A 17,507-nucleotide genomic window follows, 5' to 3' on the forward strand; every position below is an offset into this window, starting at 1 on the left:
CTCATCGTCACACCAGGGGGGCGTGGCTCTAACCCGACCGACGAATCTGGTTTTTCTGTCCACGTGTTCTACTCTGAAGATGACTTCAGATCTGATGCAGAGTACATTAAAACACATGCTTAAATCAAAATGGTTACAGTCTAAAGAGAGAAGAGCTGTCAAAATGTTATATCTCTATTCAGGCTAACACATGTAAAGCATAGCCTAATAGTTTAAACTAGCCTAATTTCACTTGCATAATTATTATTATAATTATTATATCAAATCTAGGCCACCCCTGCCCAGGAATCTACCTAGCATAAACCAGGAAGCTGTAGACAGGAAGCTATCTGATCGCCATGCAGCCTATACCAGTACAGCACCCCCACCAGTACTGATGGGGAAAGCCATGCATGCAGTGTTCCCATCACACCTCTTTATATAGCATCAGAGTGTTTCATGAAATGGCTCAAAGTCAGAACACTTCCACATTCACTTCAACACTGCTCTTATTACGCAATACCAAGGTCAGAATCACTGAGAAAACACCAACAGGTAATACATCTGTATGTCTGCAGATGATAAAACCACAAAACAAGATGTACCAAAACAGTTTGACAATCCAAAACAAACAAAGTAAACACAGTCAAAAATAGCTGAGGAGATATAGATATCATACGTGATGAACAAACAGATATCGAGGTGCCATCTTCCTCTGCCAGTAACCCTGTGCTCTGTTCCATGCCACTTCTTTGCCAATATTGACTTACTAATCCTATAGTTGTGGCAGCCAAGGCTCCTGGCCTCAGTTGACCTGCAGAGAGAAAACTGGAGGTTGGTCTACAGAGCATGGAGCTGGAGAGTGACCAGAGATGCACAAAGACACACAGACACAAACATTGTCTGGTCCAATGATGTAATGGGATTCTGGCTAACAAAAGGCCAATCTCCATGGTGGCAGAGACCACACGTGGTGAAACGATGCAGACACACAGACAGAATAGAATAGAATCTGGTCCCTGATCCCTTAGTGTGTCCAGAGACTAACGTACTGCTGTGTAACCATACTGCATGGCACAACAAGAGAGAGATAAATAGAGAGAGAGTGAGTGTGGCACACCAAGCGAGTGCACTGTGTGTGTTGGCTGGGCTCCCTGCTTGTGCCATCAAACCATTGCAACTTATCCAGAATGCCGCAGTTCGCCTGGGGTTCAACCAAGTTCTCCCATGTCTCCCCGCTCCTCCGCACACTCCACTGGCTTCCAGTCGAAGCTCGCATCCACTACAAGACCATGGTGCTTGCCTATGGAGCCAGCAAGCAGGTAGCCTAGCGGTTAGAGCATTGGACAAGTGGTCGCAAAAGGTTGCAAGATCAAATCCCCGAGCTGACAAGGTAAAAATCTGTCGTTCTGCCCCTGAACAAGGCAGTTAACCCACCGTTCATAGGCCGTCTATGAAAACAAGAATTTGTTCTTAACTGACTCCCCTAGTTAAATAAAGGTAAAATAACTAAAAAAGAAGAACTGCCCCTTCCTACCTTCAGGCTATGCTCAAACCCTACACCCCAACTGGAGGACTCTGTTCTGCCACATCTCTTGGCCCTCCCATCCTTGAAGGAGGGCAGCTCCCACTCAGCCTTCAAAGCTTGCCCCTGAAGCTTCAAAGCTTGCCCCCATCTTCAGAAAACATCCGAGGCCCTACCTCTTCAAAGCTTTCCCCTGAAGCTAGCACAGCAGAGTCCCTGCCCATCTTCAGAAAACATCCGAGACCCTACCTCTTCAAAGATTGCCCCTGAAGCTAGCACAGCAGAGTCCCTGCCCATCTTCAGAAAACATCCGAGGCCCTACCTCTTCAAAGCTTGCCCCTGAAGCTAGCACAGCAGAGTCCCTGCCCATCTTCAGAAAACATCCGAGACCCTACCTCTTCAAAGCTTGCCCCTGAAGCTAGCACAGCAGAGTCCCTGCCCATCTTCAGAAAACATCCGAGACCCTACCTCTTCAAAGAGTATCTTAAATAATCCCACAGCACACCCCCATGCAAATGTGTGCGTGTACTGCCTGTGTGTGTGGAACAGCAAGTGTGTGTCGCACAGTGTGTGTTTATGTGTTGCCTTGTCCAAGCCATGGGAACACAGAGAAAAGAGCTTAAACTTGCTGACAGCGCAGCAGCAATTCTTCTCCCTCTGTTGTCTGTCTGCTTGGACCCACTCCAGCACACCACACACAGAGCTCTAAAAAAATCAAAGGAGGTCATTGTCAAAACGAGCTATTAAGCAGAACAGACTGTGCAAGCCAAGTCAGGGGACTGCATTTAGCAAGAGCCCCTGTGTTTCACCAGCTATGGAACAGTATTTGGCAAAAAAGGAGGTCTCAGGGGTGATAGACTAGAGAAAGGCACGGAGCGCTGTGGACAGCGAGGGATATCAGAGTGTTGTACAGTGTTACGTAACAAGATTGGATCCAGTTTCCCATGGACTGGGCAGCAAGAGACTGCTGATGCCAGTGGTTTAGCATTAGTAACCACTCCACTGAGGCATAGAGCTGAATAGGGCACTGTAATTAGTCAGGGATCCTTATACCCAAGTGGACTGATAGAGACTGTCACGGATCCCCCCAGTACTGCTGCTCATTCTGTTCACCAGTTCTGGAGATCGACATTTTACATTTACATTTTAGTCATTTAGCAGACGCTCTTATCCAGAGCGACTTACAGTGCATACACTTTATTACATTTTACATTTTACATATTGAGACAAGGATATCCCTACCGGCCTAACCCTACCTAACCCGGACGACACTATGCCAATTGTGCGTCGCCCCACGGACCTCCCGGTTGCGGCCGGCTGCGACAGAGCCTGGGCGCGAACCCAGAGACTCTGGTGGCGCAGCTAGCACTGCGATGCAGTGCCCTAGACCACTGCGCCACCCGGGAGGCATCACCGGCCTTCTAGGCTGCACTGAACTGTGTCATTACGCACACCTGGTTCCAATTCCTCACTGATTGTATTTGTATAAATGTGCCCTTTGTTTCCCCATTGGGCTGTTGATTATTGTTCCCATGTCTGTTGGTCGTGTGAGTACCTATGCGTTGTCTCAGCCTGTGTTGTGTGTTTTGTGCATTGTGTATTACGGGTCCCGTGTCATTCTACGAGGTTTACCCTCGCTCTTTTGTTTGGGTACATGCCAGTGTTTTGTATGCGTGTTTGTTTTGAGTGTATTAAAACCCCAGATTATGTATTCCTGCACCTGTCTCCAAATAATTTATACCAACGTACAGTGTCTAGAGAAAGCCCACAACTGAGGCAGGCCTCAAAGTGACAATACACAGAGATGATAGAAAAGCTGAGGAAGATATCTTTTTCAGTTTCTTCATTGCTCCCTAGCAGGTCAATACAGTATATGTGTGATCAAAATGCACTATACCGAACTGAACTTTTTTGCAATTACTTTGAGTGGAGTAATTGGCTATTATCCTCAGTTCAATATAAATGATTAAAACCTGGTTTGTAGGGACATTCATTCTGGACTGCATGGTTCCATGGGTGCTGACTGAGCACAGGGCCAGCAGGATGTGAACCTTGACCTTTGTCCAGTTTGACTTGGCTGGGATGATGTGGTCGACAGACAGACACCAAGGACTAATGCCAACACAGCTTTCTGTGTCAAAGGGTGTCGGTCAACAGTAGACCCAATTTCTATTGGCAGGCTTTTACTGCTTAACTATTACGATCAGCTAATTCCTAGATCACCATTAAATCTTTTACAATAATTCCCTTTGGTAACGCTTTACTAAACACCCAGTGTCATAACACGTTATGTCACGTCATAACTGTATCATAATACAAGCATTTCACTTGATTTGATATTTCTACAGCTGACATAACTTGTCATAACACTGTCATGACACATGTATTTATAGTTGTTGTGACATATGTATATTGCGTTGTTTTATGGCTGGTTTTGACACCTACATAAGAGTTTCAAAACCTACCACACAAGGCAAAACATTCCATTACACCATAGCCTACTTGTCAGCAGTATGTTTATGTTATATAGCATTTTCTGAAGTTGACCATGTTAAATGATCATTGTAATTGTGCACACATTGATGTCAGACATGCACCTACCTCAATGCTCTGTTTCTGGCGACTGGGATGAATGCAGGAGCACATTTCAGGATTAGGACAAGACACCCTCTTTTTGACTGATGACTGACCATATACGTGATAAGCCTGGGTGGCTTATGTGATTCTGATGGTCATAATGCTTAAGTGTCAAAGTGCATTTTCTTAGTCCAAGTAAATATGATGGAAAAAAACGACAGTAAAAAATGTATTACAACAACAAAGGACTTAAGAAACCAACTTTCAAGGAAAGTTCTTGGCAGGGAAAAAAGTCAAGCAAAGTCTTACCAATTATTTAGTCTCAAAATAATCCAAACTGGATGGTTCCGAAGTTTATTTAGATGACCAAGATGATATTTAGATATGAACAAAAGTTATTTTGCATTAACTTTACATTGTTCAGTCAGAAAGTAACAGCAAATACACAACAGAATATACTTTACAGAACAGAGTTATAATCGTCAGGGGTATCAGTTAAATTTTTCTTTGCGGCAGACAATTTTGGGAGACAGTCCAATGCATGGCCTACATCCCTGTCTCCACAAATGGTCAGTCAATACAACGCTATGTGGACTGAAACATTGGACCTTTAGACTGGTCTGTTCAGATTGGTCAAGGCACCAATCACCTGGATGACCAGGTAAAGCCCTTGACCAATCAGCAAGTAGAAAGGTGGGCAAACATAGCCGGCTGACAGAGGGGCTATGGCGTGATTCTAGAGTGGCTGGGGCAGTGTGTGTGAGTTCCAAAGGGACCCTTTTTGTTTGAGTAACACGGAAAGAAAAAAGTACAAACAAAAAAAAGTTAACTATACTGTGTTCTTTGGACACTGTATTAACTAACCTCCAGACGAGCTTCAATGCCATACTACTCTCCTTCCGTGGCCTCCAACTGCTCTTAAATGCAAGTAAAACTAAATGCATGCTATTCAACAGATTGCTGCCCACCCGTCCAGCATCACCACTCTGGACGGTTCTGGACAATTACAAATACCTAGGTATCTGGTTAGACTGTAAACTCTCCTTCCAGACTCACAATAAGCATCTTCAATCCAAAATTAAATCTAGAATCGGCTGCCTATGTCGCAACAAAGCATCCTTCACAAAACTGACCATCCTACCGATCCTCGACTTCGGCGATGTCATTTACAAAATAGCCTCCAACACTCTACTCAGCAAATTGGATGCAGTCTATCACAGTGCCATCCGTTTTATCACCAAAGCTCCATATACTACCCACCACTGTGACCTGTATGCTCTCGTTGGCTGGCCCTCGCTTCATATTCGTCGCCAAACCCACTGGCTCCAGGTCATCTATAAGTCTTTGCTAGGTAAAGCCCTGCCTTTTCTCAGTTCACTGGCAGCACGCACTCGTAGCACGCGCTCCAGCAAGTATATTTCACTGGTCACCCCCAAAGCCAATTCCTCCTTTGGCTGCCTTTCCTTCCAGTTCTCTGCTGCCAAAGACTCGAACGAATTGCAAAAATCACTGAAGCTGGAGACATATCTCCCTCACTAACTTTAAGCATCAGCTGTCAGAGCAGCTCACAGATCATTGCACCTGTACATAACCCATCCAACTAACTACCTCATCCCCATATTGTTATTTTTTTCACCTTTGCACCCCAGTATCTCTACTTGCACATCTATCACTCCAGTGTTTAATTGCTAAATTGTAATTACTTCACCTCCCTAATCTTACCTCATTTGCACACACTGTATATAGATTTTTTCTATTGTGTTATTGACTTTACATTTGTTTATTCCATGTGTAACTCTGTTGTTGTTTATGTTATCTTGGCCATGTCACAATTGTAAATGAGAACTTGTTCTCAACTGGCCTACCTGGTTAAATAAAGGTGAAATTAAAAAAATACAAAAATAAATAGTAATCTGAACAATGAGAAAAGAAAATAGTCCAAGTCAACTTATTTCAGCTTGTTGGTCAATTTGTATTTGTGCTAACTAAGCACTATATTTCCTCAACCAAGGAATTCCTGTTTGCCACTTACATTAAACGAGAGACTATCTACTTTTACCTTTAGTCTCTTTCACCTGATGTGGGTAAAAGTCAAACATAAATCAGCGATCTCCCCAATTGACTCATGCAAAATCTGAGTGCATTTCTCTAGTGAGCAGGATTCAGGTTTGGAGTACACCATGATGAGATGATCAGGTACTCAAGTCTAAAGAGCAGAATGTTCAAGGACACAGAGAGAAAGTGTGTGATGAGTGATCAAGCATAGCCTGGAAACCCTGAGATATGACCTATGACTGTATGGCAGGGTTCCCCAACTGGACATAAAAGACTGTTGAAATCAGCTCCAAGTGATTACAACTTTGGAAATCTGTTCAGTATTCTCACGCATAATAGAGATATCACGTTTCAGGTATGACCCAGATGCAGACAGTGTCTAGGAAACAAACATTTATTTCTAATACAGGGGCAGGCAAAAGACAGGTCAAAGGCAGGCAGGGGTCAGTAATCCATAGAAGGTGCAAAGGGTCCAGAATGGCAGGCAGTCTCAGGGTCAGGGCAGGCAGGGGTCAATAATCTAATGAGGTGGGGCAAGGAGACAAAGGGCTGTGAGACATGGGTTTAACTCTGGGCACATGAAAGGTGGGATGTATACGAAGGGTACGGGGCAATAAACCGGGGGGAGAGTTTGCGGGATTCCACCCGGAAGGGCAGATCCCAGGTGGACAGCCATACCTTCTGCCCAAGATGATACCGGGGAGCCAGGGTTCGGTGGCGATCTGCTTGTCGTCGATACCTGGAGGTGGTCTTGAGGAGGGCTTACCGGGCTCTCCTCCAGGTATGACGACAGCGGCGAACAAACATCTGGGCAGAAGGTATGCCGACCTCTTCTTCCTGCTCAGGAAAGAGTAGGGGCTGATACCCCAGTAAATACTCAAAATGTGATAGGCCCGTGGCAGAGCAGGGAAGGATGTTGCTGACGTATTCAAACCACACAAGCTATTGGCTCCAGGGGGGGGGGGGGGGGGGGGGGGTGAATCCGTGACAAAGTCCAGGGAAATGTGAGACCACGGACAGTGAGGGACAGGCAGCAGTTGGAGACCAGCCAGAGCTTGCCGAGGAGTCTTGTTCTGTGCACAGACCGTGCAAGCGGAGACAAACGCGGAGACGTCAGGAACCAAGGTAGGCCACTACAAGTGTTGTCACACAAAAGCCAGGGGCCAACGGGAGCCCGGGTGCCAGGCAAGCCAGGAGGAGTGGGCCCACGGACCGCGCCAGGCACGAACATCCGGTTAGCTGGACCCCCCCCCCCCGGGTTTGGCTGGGAACCCTGTGCCTCCTGAACCTGCTTCTCTATTCCCCAGCTGAGTTCCGTCGCCAGGCATGAGGTGGGAAGGATGGTCTCAGGTTCTGGGATAGTAGTCGTGGGGCTATAGCACCATGACAGCGCATCCAGCTTCACATTCTTGGATCCCGGCCGGTAAGAGAGGGAGAAATTGAACCGGGTGAACAGTCGGGCCCACCTAGCCTGCCTGGAATTGAGGTGCTTGGCGGTGCGGAGATATTCCAGGTTCTTGTGGTTGGTCCACACAATGAATGCCAGTGCCTCCACTCCTCTAGCTTTACTGCGAGAAGCTCCCGATTCCCGACATTGTAGGTCCTCTCTGTGGCGTTGAGGCGCATCTGAAGCATCGGCCTCCACCACGAACTGGCGGGACGGTCAGGATGAAACAAGATGGGAGCTGTTTGAAGCGGTGTTTGAGATCCCTGAACACCTGGTCAGCAGCTGGGGACCACGTGAATGGAACCTTGGGAGAGGTGAAGGCAGACAGGGGGGAAAGCCAGGCGATAAAAGTTGCCGAAACCCAGGAAACGCTGCAGCTGTACTCTGGACGTAGGCTGGGGCCAATCCACTATCGCTCTCACCTTCCCGAGATCCATCTGTACGCTCCCTGCAGCGATGATGTAATCCAGAAAGGGGATGGTGGAGCAATGGAATTCGCACTTCTCTGCTTTTTCAAAAGCTGGTTCTCCAGGAAGTGTTGGAGAACCTGTGGAGATGTAGAGCACGTATTTTTGGGTAGGGCAGGAGAAGATGAGGATGTCATCGAGGTTGGCGAAGACGAATCGTTTCAACATGTCACGGAGAACATCATTAACCAGAGCTTGAAACACAGTAGGGGCGTTGGTAAGGTCAAAGGGCATGACCAGGTACTTGTAGTGGCTGCTGGCCGTGTTGAAGGCAGTCTTCCACTCGTCCACTTCCCATATCCGCACCAGGTGGTAGGCGTTCCGTAAGTCCAGCTTGGAGAACACGGTGGCCCCCTGGAGCGGCTCGAAGGCAGAGGAGATGAGGTAGCGGGTAGCGGTTCTTCACCGTGATGTCGTTGAGACCTCAGTAGTCGATAGACGAGCACTGAGTTTTGTCCTTCTCCACAAAAAAGAACCCTGCGCCGGCAGGGGAGGCAGAAGGACAGATGAACCCAGCAGCTAGGGAGTCCTCAATGTAGGTCTCCATAGCCTTGGTCTCCGGACCCGACAGAGAGTACAGTCGTCCTCGGGGTGTAGTGGTACCTGGGAGAAGATCAATCCTGCAGTCATAAGGTCGGTGTGGTGGCAGCAAAGAGGCCCGGGCCTTACTGAGCACCTCCCAGAGGTCCTGGTACTCCGCGGGAATGGTGGAGCATACGGCCGACTGTTGTTCCCATATTGCCGTAGCCCATGCGAGAGCCCTCCCGGACATCAATGTGATGAGGTAGGCTATCTTAGAGCAGTCTGCGGGGAAGAGGAGGGCTGTAGCTCGATGATGAGTGAATACTGAGCGAGAAACACCCAACAGGTGCCCGACTCTCCATCAAAGTACTCAGGTGAAGGTAAGCGGGGTTCCCGGGAAACCGGGGTGACGGCGCACTAACAGCTGGGTTACTGAGGGGCTAGGAGGTTACCGTCGTGGTAGGGTGCATAGTAGACAACCCACGGATTTGCTCCAGAAATGTGTTCAATGCTTGGTCGTGGCGTTCGGCCAAGGTCTGGAACCCCTCCATAAGACCACGAAGCAACTCCTCGTGCCTTCCAATGGAGGCTCCTTTGGAGGAGATGGCGTTACGGAGAGAGTCCAAGTCTACTGGGTCAGTCATGGCCAGTTCGTACTATCAGGTTTCAGGTATGACCCAGATGCAGACAGTGTCAAAGAAACAAAAGTGTATTTCTAATACAGGGCCAGGCAAACGACAGGTCAAAGGCGGGCAGGGGTCAGTAATCCAGAGAATGTGCAAAGAGTCCAGAACGGCAGGCAGTCTCAGGGTCAGGCAGGCAGGGGTCAATAATCAAGTGAGATGGGGCAAGGTATAGAATGGCAAGCAGGCTCAGGGTCGGGGCAGGCAGAAGGGTCAAAACCGGGAAGGACTAGGAAACAGGAGCAAGAAACAAACAGGAGCAGGGGAACAAACGCTGGTAGATTTCACGAACAAAACGAACTGGCAACAGACAAACAGAGAACACAGGTATAAATACACAGGGGATAATGGGGAAGATGGGCGACACTTGGAGTGGGGTGGAGACGAGCACAAAGACCGGTAATCATATACAAATGTAAGCAAGGTTATAAATAATTTTGTTTTAGTCAAATATATCTGATTGGGTTCTTGTGGTCAATTTACAATCCTACGAATTATTTGTAATTATGTTCTAGCCCCCAGACCATTTGCTCAATAAACAAAATCATCCCATGGCTGAATCTAGTTGATGTTTTTCTAGAGTCAGTATAAAGGCCTCTTTAGTGTCCTAAGTTTTCATAACTGTGACCTTAATTGCCTACCGTCTGTAAGCTGTTAGTCTTCACGACCGTTCCACAGGTGCATGTTAATTGTTTATGGTTCTTTGAACAAGCATGGGAAACGGTGTTTAAACCCTTTACAATGAAGATCTGTGAAGTTATTTGGATTGTTGCGAATTATCTTTGGAAGTCAGGGTCCTGAAAAAAGGACGTTGCTTTTTTTGTTGAGTTTAGTTGATGATCCCTGCTTTTTGGGATATGACGGAGTCAGTAGTTATTCACTGCCCCCTGCTGGTGAAATATAGCGTGCATCTTGGTGAGAAGGACAATACATTTCAGAAGACAGTTTATGGCTTGTAATTTGACTCAAAGGTGAGCTAAGCCACATCTTCCCACAGTAATTCCCTTCCATTTTAACAAAAACCTTCAATAAAACCACGCTGGGTTGTATCATCACAAGTTTATTACAGGACTATAAAAACAAAAGACAAATAAAAAATAGAGATGCAGGACATGAACAGAGTTAAATGTGATGTTTGGGAAGGGAACCCCACAGTTGTTTATTACAGTCAATATAGACTTGTTTATTTACAGCTATTGGAAATTGTAAGTAAACAACAATAGGGTTGTGTTAACGGTTTGAGTCAACAACCAAGCATTCCTCCCCACAGTCTTCTAAAACAGGGTTTCCTTAGCCGTGGTCAAGGGGGCCTACTACGTGTCAGCTGGAGTGAAATCCAGTGTGCACAGTAGACCTCCAAGACCAGAATGGGAAATACCCGCAAACAAACATGAAACGAATAATGAACAAATGATTACTGTAGCAGGGCCAATATAATAAAGGACCAAAAATAATAATAAATCAAATGTTCTAACATGCCGTTCATGGCTAGATCATTTAAATTACAAGAGATGGAAGAGCATATCATTTTGGGATCAGGATTATAAAAATTAAAGCGACAACTAAATAACAAAAACGTTATAAAACAAAACGCCTGAGGTGTGTAGCTTGAGGTGAGTAGCTTCCTACTCTGCCGTTTGGTCATTTGGCGTTAAATAGAACACTACAACATAGCAGTGCAGTCTGTCTCCAAGGTCATTAACTAGAAAAAGAAAAAGTGAAAGAAAAATAGTTGTGGCATTCTGGCGTATAAAATAAAAAACTTTCTGAAATCATGAAAGAGCTGATACCGGTGTGTTTTGTTTTTCTTTGTGTCACTGAACCAAAAAACATGATTGTACAACCATCTAATGTGCCCACTTCAGGAAGAAAATACATATATAAATAAAATAAAAAAGAGGGAGAGAGAGAAAAGGAGAAATAGTATAGTGATATAGCATGTTCCAGGACTGAGTCTGTCAAAGTGAGTTTGAGTTTAATGGAGGACCCTCTCTCCCCCAGTTAGAACCAACTTCCTCCAGACAGACCACGCTGCTCCGTCACACATACACACAGTAACAGGTTGTTGGTCGACAGGCAAACTGACAGTCCAGGCTGGTAAATTGGCAACTAGTACATTGTTACATGGTGGTCCTCCTGCAATACTTTTAAAATATCTTCTTTTTTTTGTTCTTTTCCAAGGTCCTGTAGGGCGAGAGAGAGAGCTATGTTGATTAACTTGTTTGGGATAGGGGGCAGCATTTTCACTTTTGGATGAATTGGTGCCTAAATTGAACCGCCTCCTACTCTGTTCCAGATGATAATATATGCATATTATTATTACTATTGGATAGAAAACACTCTGAAGTTTCTAAAACCGTTTGAATTATGTCTGAGAGTATAACAGAACTAATTTGGCAGGCAAACTTCCAAACAGGAAGTGAAAAATCTGAAATGGGTCGATGGTAAAGTCATCGCCTATTCAAATCTCTGTCATTTATGGATCTGTATACACTTCATATGCCTTCCACTAGATGTCAACAGTCAGTAGAACGTTGAATGAAGCCAATAGCATGATGTGGGGCCGGATGAGAGCTATTGGAGTGACTGGTCTGGCAGATTGCCAGTTCCTGGCTATGCACGCTAGGCATGTGATGTCCATGTTTGCCATGAGTTATATAGACATGAAGAAATGCTCCGGTTGGGACGTTATTGGATATATATGATAAAAACATCCTGAAGATTGATTCTCAACTGAGTTTGACCAGTTTATTCGACTTGTAATATCACTTTTTGAAGTTTTCGTTCGACGTTTTCGTTCAATTGCGCAAGTGTTTAGACATGTGTACTACACATGCTAGCTAAAGTTGCTAATTCGACAGAAGTAATGGACATAATAAAACAAAACAACGATTTATTGTGGAACTAGGATTCCTGGCACTGCATTCTGATGAAAGATCATCAAAGGTAAGGAAATATTTATGTAATTTCTGTTGACTCCAACATGGTGGAGAATGGCTGAGCGCCGTCTCAGATTATTGCATGGTGTGCTTTTTACTAAAGTTTTTTTTTATAAAAAAAAAAATCTGACAGCGGTTGCATTAAGAACCAGTGTATCTTTAATTATATGTAAAACATGTATCTTTCAAAGTTTTATGATGAGTATTTCTGTTATTTCACGTGGCTCTCTGTAATTACTCCGGATATTTGAGGCATTTCTGAACATGGCGCCAATGTAAACCAAGATTTGTGGCTATAAATATGCACATTATCGAACAAAACATAAATGTATTGTGTAACATGATGTCATATGACTGTCATCTGATGAAGATGTTCAAAGGTTAGTGATTCATTTTATCTCTATTTGTGGGTTTTGTGAAAGCTATCTTTGCTGTGAAAAAATGGCTGTTTTTTTGGATATGGTGGTGAGCTAACATAAATATATATGTTGTGTTTTCGCTCTAAAACATTTTAAAAAATCGGACATGTTGGCTGGATTCACAAGATGTTTATCTTTCATTTGCTGTATTGGACTTGTTTATGTGTGAAAGTTAAATATTTCAAAAAAATATGCCTTTTTCAGTGGAATGTTGGGGGGGGGGTTCCGCTAGCGGAAGAGCCCTGTGCCGTTTTCAGACTTTCAACAGGTGTGTATTGTCTCAAAGGGTGTGTGTGTGTGTTTTGATCTCTGCCCTTTCCTCCAACCTTTGAAACAAGTCTATTTCCCAACAAATGGACACTAAGTAATATTCCATCATATTCTATGAAGGTACAGGATGAGGTGAGTAGTAGAAAAAATAAATACTGTATTATACAACACAACAAAAATTGGTTGAATAATTGTTCATGGTTGACTCCATGTAATGCTGTTGTATAGAAATGTATGTATGTGTTGTAGTAGTGTGTTGTACCTGGAGGAGTCTAGTTTCTGTTGCTCCAGCACCCTCTGCTGTGCCTCCCAGTTGTTCTTCTCATCCTCCAGCTGGCGTCTCTTCTCCTCCAGCTCCTTGTGCTGGGCCTCCAGATTCTTCTTCATCTGCTCGTGGCGCCGCTGGAGCTGCAGACAGGACACCGGACAGTTTGCACCATTTGCATGGCTGGAGTCGTGTGTGTGTGTGTGTGTGTGTGTGTGTGTGTGTGTGTGTGTGTGTGTTTGACTGAGTATGATGTAATCACAGCTATGACCATATTAAAACATTTCATCATGTCTGCTGCAAAGAGTCAAGAGTTGGTGATGATTTCAAAGCATTCTGCCGTTCCCTTGGTGATTCTAAATCCTAAGAATACATTTACATTTGAATATGATGATATCACAATTAAATAGAGCAACTTCATTAGAACATTTTGAATGTAGAATGTTTGGTTGTAAGGCGCCAATGTTGATTTGGAACTCAGATGGGTGGCAACACCCCAAGACTAGAGGTGATTGTTTCTCCTATCTAAGCTTGAGTGACTTCATCCAGCATTTTGTCCAGGCTGTACCATGGATGGCATCATGGATAGCAGAGGTTGAGGGAGACAGCCCGGGTCTCTGGCAGTGTGAGCAGTACTGGACATCCCAGCTCAGACATGTGACCCTTGTCCTTGAACACAGCCAGCACCCGTCTAAGCAGGAGCAGAACCTTCTGGTTGACTGGTACACGGAGGTGAGGAGTATGTTTCTCTTTTACAGAGCGACAGTGAGATAGACCCTGGACAGAATCATGCAGCATGAGAGGAGAAAGGCTTTGGAGTGGGAGGAGTGACCAGCAGTGTCTCTTTTCTGATGAGAAACTGGAAGCCATTCTGAGGGTGTTGGAGCTGCAGTGATGGGCTTCCTGTCTGCCTCTAAATCATCCTCTGACAGCTCAAGCCCTCTATGGACTGTACCCATGTTGAATTACTAATGATGCATGTTGTAGTGTTAACTTTAGGTAAGATAAGGCCTATTATCTATATTTTTGTTAATTAAATCAATTTAACCATTCAAAACGGTGGTGCGTCTTTTTAGTGAGATTGCTCTATGGAACATACACTAATAAACATGGGAACAAACAGAGTATTTTAGTGATTTGATTGAGTGGTGTGAAGGTGTTCTGTTAGGTTCCTGTACCTCTTGCTCAGAGTCTTTGAGCTTCTGGATCTTCTCCTTGACCTTCATCTCAAACACCTGTTCCATTTCCATCTCCATCTTCATCATCTTGGCCACGTGCTCCCTCCTCTCCTCCTCCATCTGGGCTAATGGACTCCTGCAAGGTTGAGGCATGTGCACACACAACATCCATCAGTCTAAAGCCTTGCACCCAAGCCCAGACAGTCAAACTCAGACTTTGGGCCAGGGTGGAAATTCCTGTCACGATCTCTCTTGCATACACTTATGCCTGGAGAAGGATGAGGAGGAACATGAGAGAGGAAGACCCAGCGATTCAATAGCCATTTCGGTCTGTGTTAGTAAAGCCAAGCCATTGCGTCGCTGAGTTAGTGAACGCCAAGTCACCAACAAGCTCTACTGGTACGGACGCTGAGTGAAGCTCACAAAGAAAGCAAGAGCCCCTTCACAGGACAACAAATACGATTTTCCAGGAAGGCTATTGGAGACTATTCAGCCAACAAGTATTCAATGAAGACTGGGCAGTTTGCTAGAGTGCCGTAGAATGATATCCATTCCATGACCTGGTAGGGGCCTCTAGCGTCAAATAAAGAACAGCATCTCTATACAACACATATCTGTACGAGGGAAAAACAGAGGAGAGTATAGAAACATAGCCAACAAGGGGTTCTTGAAGAACTGAAATGACACTTACATGCCTTCATTTGTGTCAAATCTAAAAAAAAAACAGAAACATACACACACTTAGCATGCTGATGTTATGATGACCATGCGTTAGAGAGCTATTAGCTAGCTAATGGATGCTGGTGGTTACTGTGATATTACAGTGCATAATTTTAGTGAGGTTCTCTATACTTGGCTGTGAATTAGCAGTGGCTCAGGCTTATGAGACTGTGTTAGATCCAGCCCAGATGCTGGGTTGTGTGTGGATGACTGTTAGTCCCTGTGATCAGAGGAGTGGATTGCGTTAGTGCAGGTCCTCATCTCCTTCCCTTCATCCACACTGTTACAGAAGACCTGGAATGGAGAGAAATGGAAAACAGAACCACATACAAACACCTTTAGTCAACTGTTGGTTAGTACTCACTTGGTCATTGGTCCCTTGTTCTTGTTGTTGTCCACTCCGTTGTATGTGACGGCTGCTAGCTTCCTGCTGCGGTAGTTCTCATAGTGGACGTTGTTGGTCACGTCTTTCAAGTCCTGCATGTGAGTTCTGGATCAAAATCAAATTAAAACTTTATTTAGACGAAATGTAAGTTCTGGAACAAGAAGACAGAACCACTGAAATCAAATACAACTTTATTCCAACTAAAATTAACCACAGCAATACACTTTACAGTAAAAAACAATAGTGACATTAAAATCCATTTAAACAGTCAGAGAGAGCAGTGAGGATTGACATTGCACTGAAAACTGGCACCATAATCTCCCTACCATCTGCTGCTGCTCATGCAGCGTTTAAAGCAGGACACTCAGTGGGGCATGACCATAATGCAGAGGAGAGTGTGGGGCATGACCATAATGCAGAGGAGAGTGTGTGTGCTGTAACGGTACCTGATGAGCATGTTCCTCAGGATGGTGAAGTCACAGTGCTCTCCATTCTCCACTAGAGAGAGAGAGGAGAGAGAGAGAACGGAGAAAGCGTTAGAGAGAGTACAGTCAGTAGCCACCAGGGGGTGTGGCAGTCACAGGAGAGAGAGCGCGCTAGAGAGCTAGGCTCAGCTCCAGGGAAGACGCAATTGGGATATTTTCCTAGAGAGCTGTGGGGAGTAGACAGGGAGGAGTGTATGGGTGTAATACTGTCAGCAGCCACAGGGCGGTGCCAGACACCACATTCTCTACCACATACACTAGCTCCTCTGAGGTTTCTGTTTGACTGCTGTAGGGAGTGGATCACAAAGCTGAACAGTGGCCTTGCCCTCTCCCGCCCTCTCTATATTTACACACTTACGTGGTGCCCGAAACATTTTTTAAATTCCAAAACTCCCTCCCCATGGGCGGGTAACATGGAACCACAGAGGTATTCTCTAGTAGTAGTAACCACATTTCATCCTGTCGAGAGCACACAACTCTGTCTAATCCAGAACTACAGCCACACACATAACTCATTACAGATCAAAGACCATCATAGACAGAGATAAGGAGCTGTATCTGAATGGTATAGTTTAGGGTACAACTGATTTTACCATATACTCATGCAGCGGTAGAAAACAGTGGGGAGCAGAGGGGGGACATGAAGAAGTTATGGGGTTAGATGGTATTCATGTGTGCGTGATTTGAGCTCTGGGGTGATGATGTTAAAGTTCAGAAGCGCTAGCTAAACTTCATAAACATGTCTACTCTACTAAGAACAGTGCTGTAGATTGTAGACTAATTTACAACGGTTCTTAACATGAGGTTATATTAAAGAAAAACCAAGGATATGCACGTCCAAGTTGTACCCATCAAGTCAGTTTGAGTGAAGAAGACGAGATGCAGAGAGGCATGAACAAGAGCCGCGTGTTAAAATGGTGAACCTGTCCTCTTTCAAATCAGTGCTCTCAATTCATCTCTCCCCGTGAGCTGTTTCATTCCTGCGCGCACATATTTCTTAGTCGGATGCATTCTGGGTTTTTTAGGTAGTGGAAAAATATTTTATTTGTGCTAAGGCACTCCTGCAGCTTCCTGTCATTCTGTCTGTTTGTCTAGCATCAAAGAGAACTGAACACACATATCCTGTTGAGTAGAACACGTCTCATCTACATACAGGACTGCCTGCTCAAAACACACCTCTCCATCTAAAGGGCCTGTTCTATTGAGTGGAAGTAGAACTAAATAGTTACAAGGTGATACATAGCAACAGTCATACGATCTCAACGCTTGTCTTTTTTTGTTGTTGACATTAACAAATGTCATGTTCGCTGTATGCAATATGACATAAGTGCTACTCTATTTGTTTAGAACATTCCATGGTCATTATGTCACCAGTAGATAATGCTGAGTTTTAGCAGACAGAGTTTTATCACTCAAGACACACACAGGGCCAGAGAAAACATAACAAGTCTATGTTGATAACACAACATACCTCTAAATGTCAACTGTTAGGCAGGAGGCTACTGAACTTAACCTGGTTCTAGTAATCTAATGTTTAGTATAGGAATAGTGTTGCATTTTAATACACTTTTTGCAGCCATGTAAATACTTG

General features: G+C 44.8%; 1 protein-coding gene across 3 annotated transcripts in view; it reads right to left on the reverse strand.

The window, feature by feature from the left end:
* Positions 1 to 10,299: 10,299 nt before the first annotated feature.
* The window catches only part of LOC129831018 (septin-7-like), a 50,822-nt gene continuing 43,614 nt past the window's right edge, over positions 10,300 to 17,507 (reverse strand). For 2 of the 3 annotated variants that reach the window (XM_055893995.1, XM_055893994.1), the window contains 5 exons: positions 15,878 to 15,929; positions 15,411 to 15,536; positions 14,327 to 14,462; positions 13,146 to 13,291; positions 10,300 to 11,439 (listed from right to left, as the gene is read on the reverse strand). In XM_055893995.1, coding sequence (XP_055749970.1) covers positions 11,403 to 11,439; positions 13,146 to 13,291; positions 14,327 to 14,462; positions 15,411 to 15,536; positions 15,878 to 15,929 — 497 coding nt within the window. In that variant the 3' untranslated portion in view covers positions 10,300 to 11,402. Of the gene's footprint in view, positions 11,440 to 13,145; positions 13,292 to 14,326; positions 14,463 to 15,017; positions 15,039 to 15,410; positions 15,537 to 15,877; positions 15,930 to 17,507 lie in introns of all 3 variants that reach the window. The other variant, XM_055893993.1, reaches the window with a different exon arrangement.

Source organism: Salvelinus fontinalis, chromosome 32 (genome assembly GCF_029448725.1).
Source record: "Salvelinus fontinalis isolate EN_2023a chromosome 32, ASM2944872v1, whole genome shotgun sequence".
In the NCBI taxonomy this organism is placed as follows: Eukaryota; Metazoa; Chordata; class Actinopteri; order Salmoniformes; family Salmonidae; genus Salvelinus; species Salvelinus fontinalis.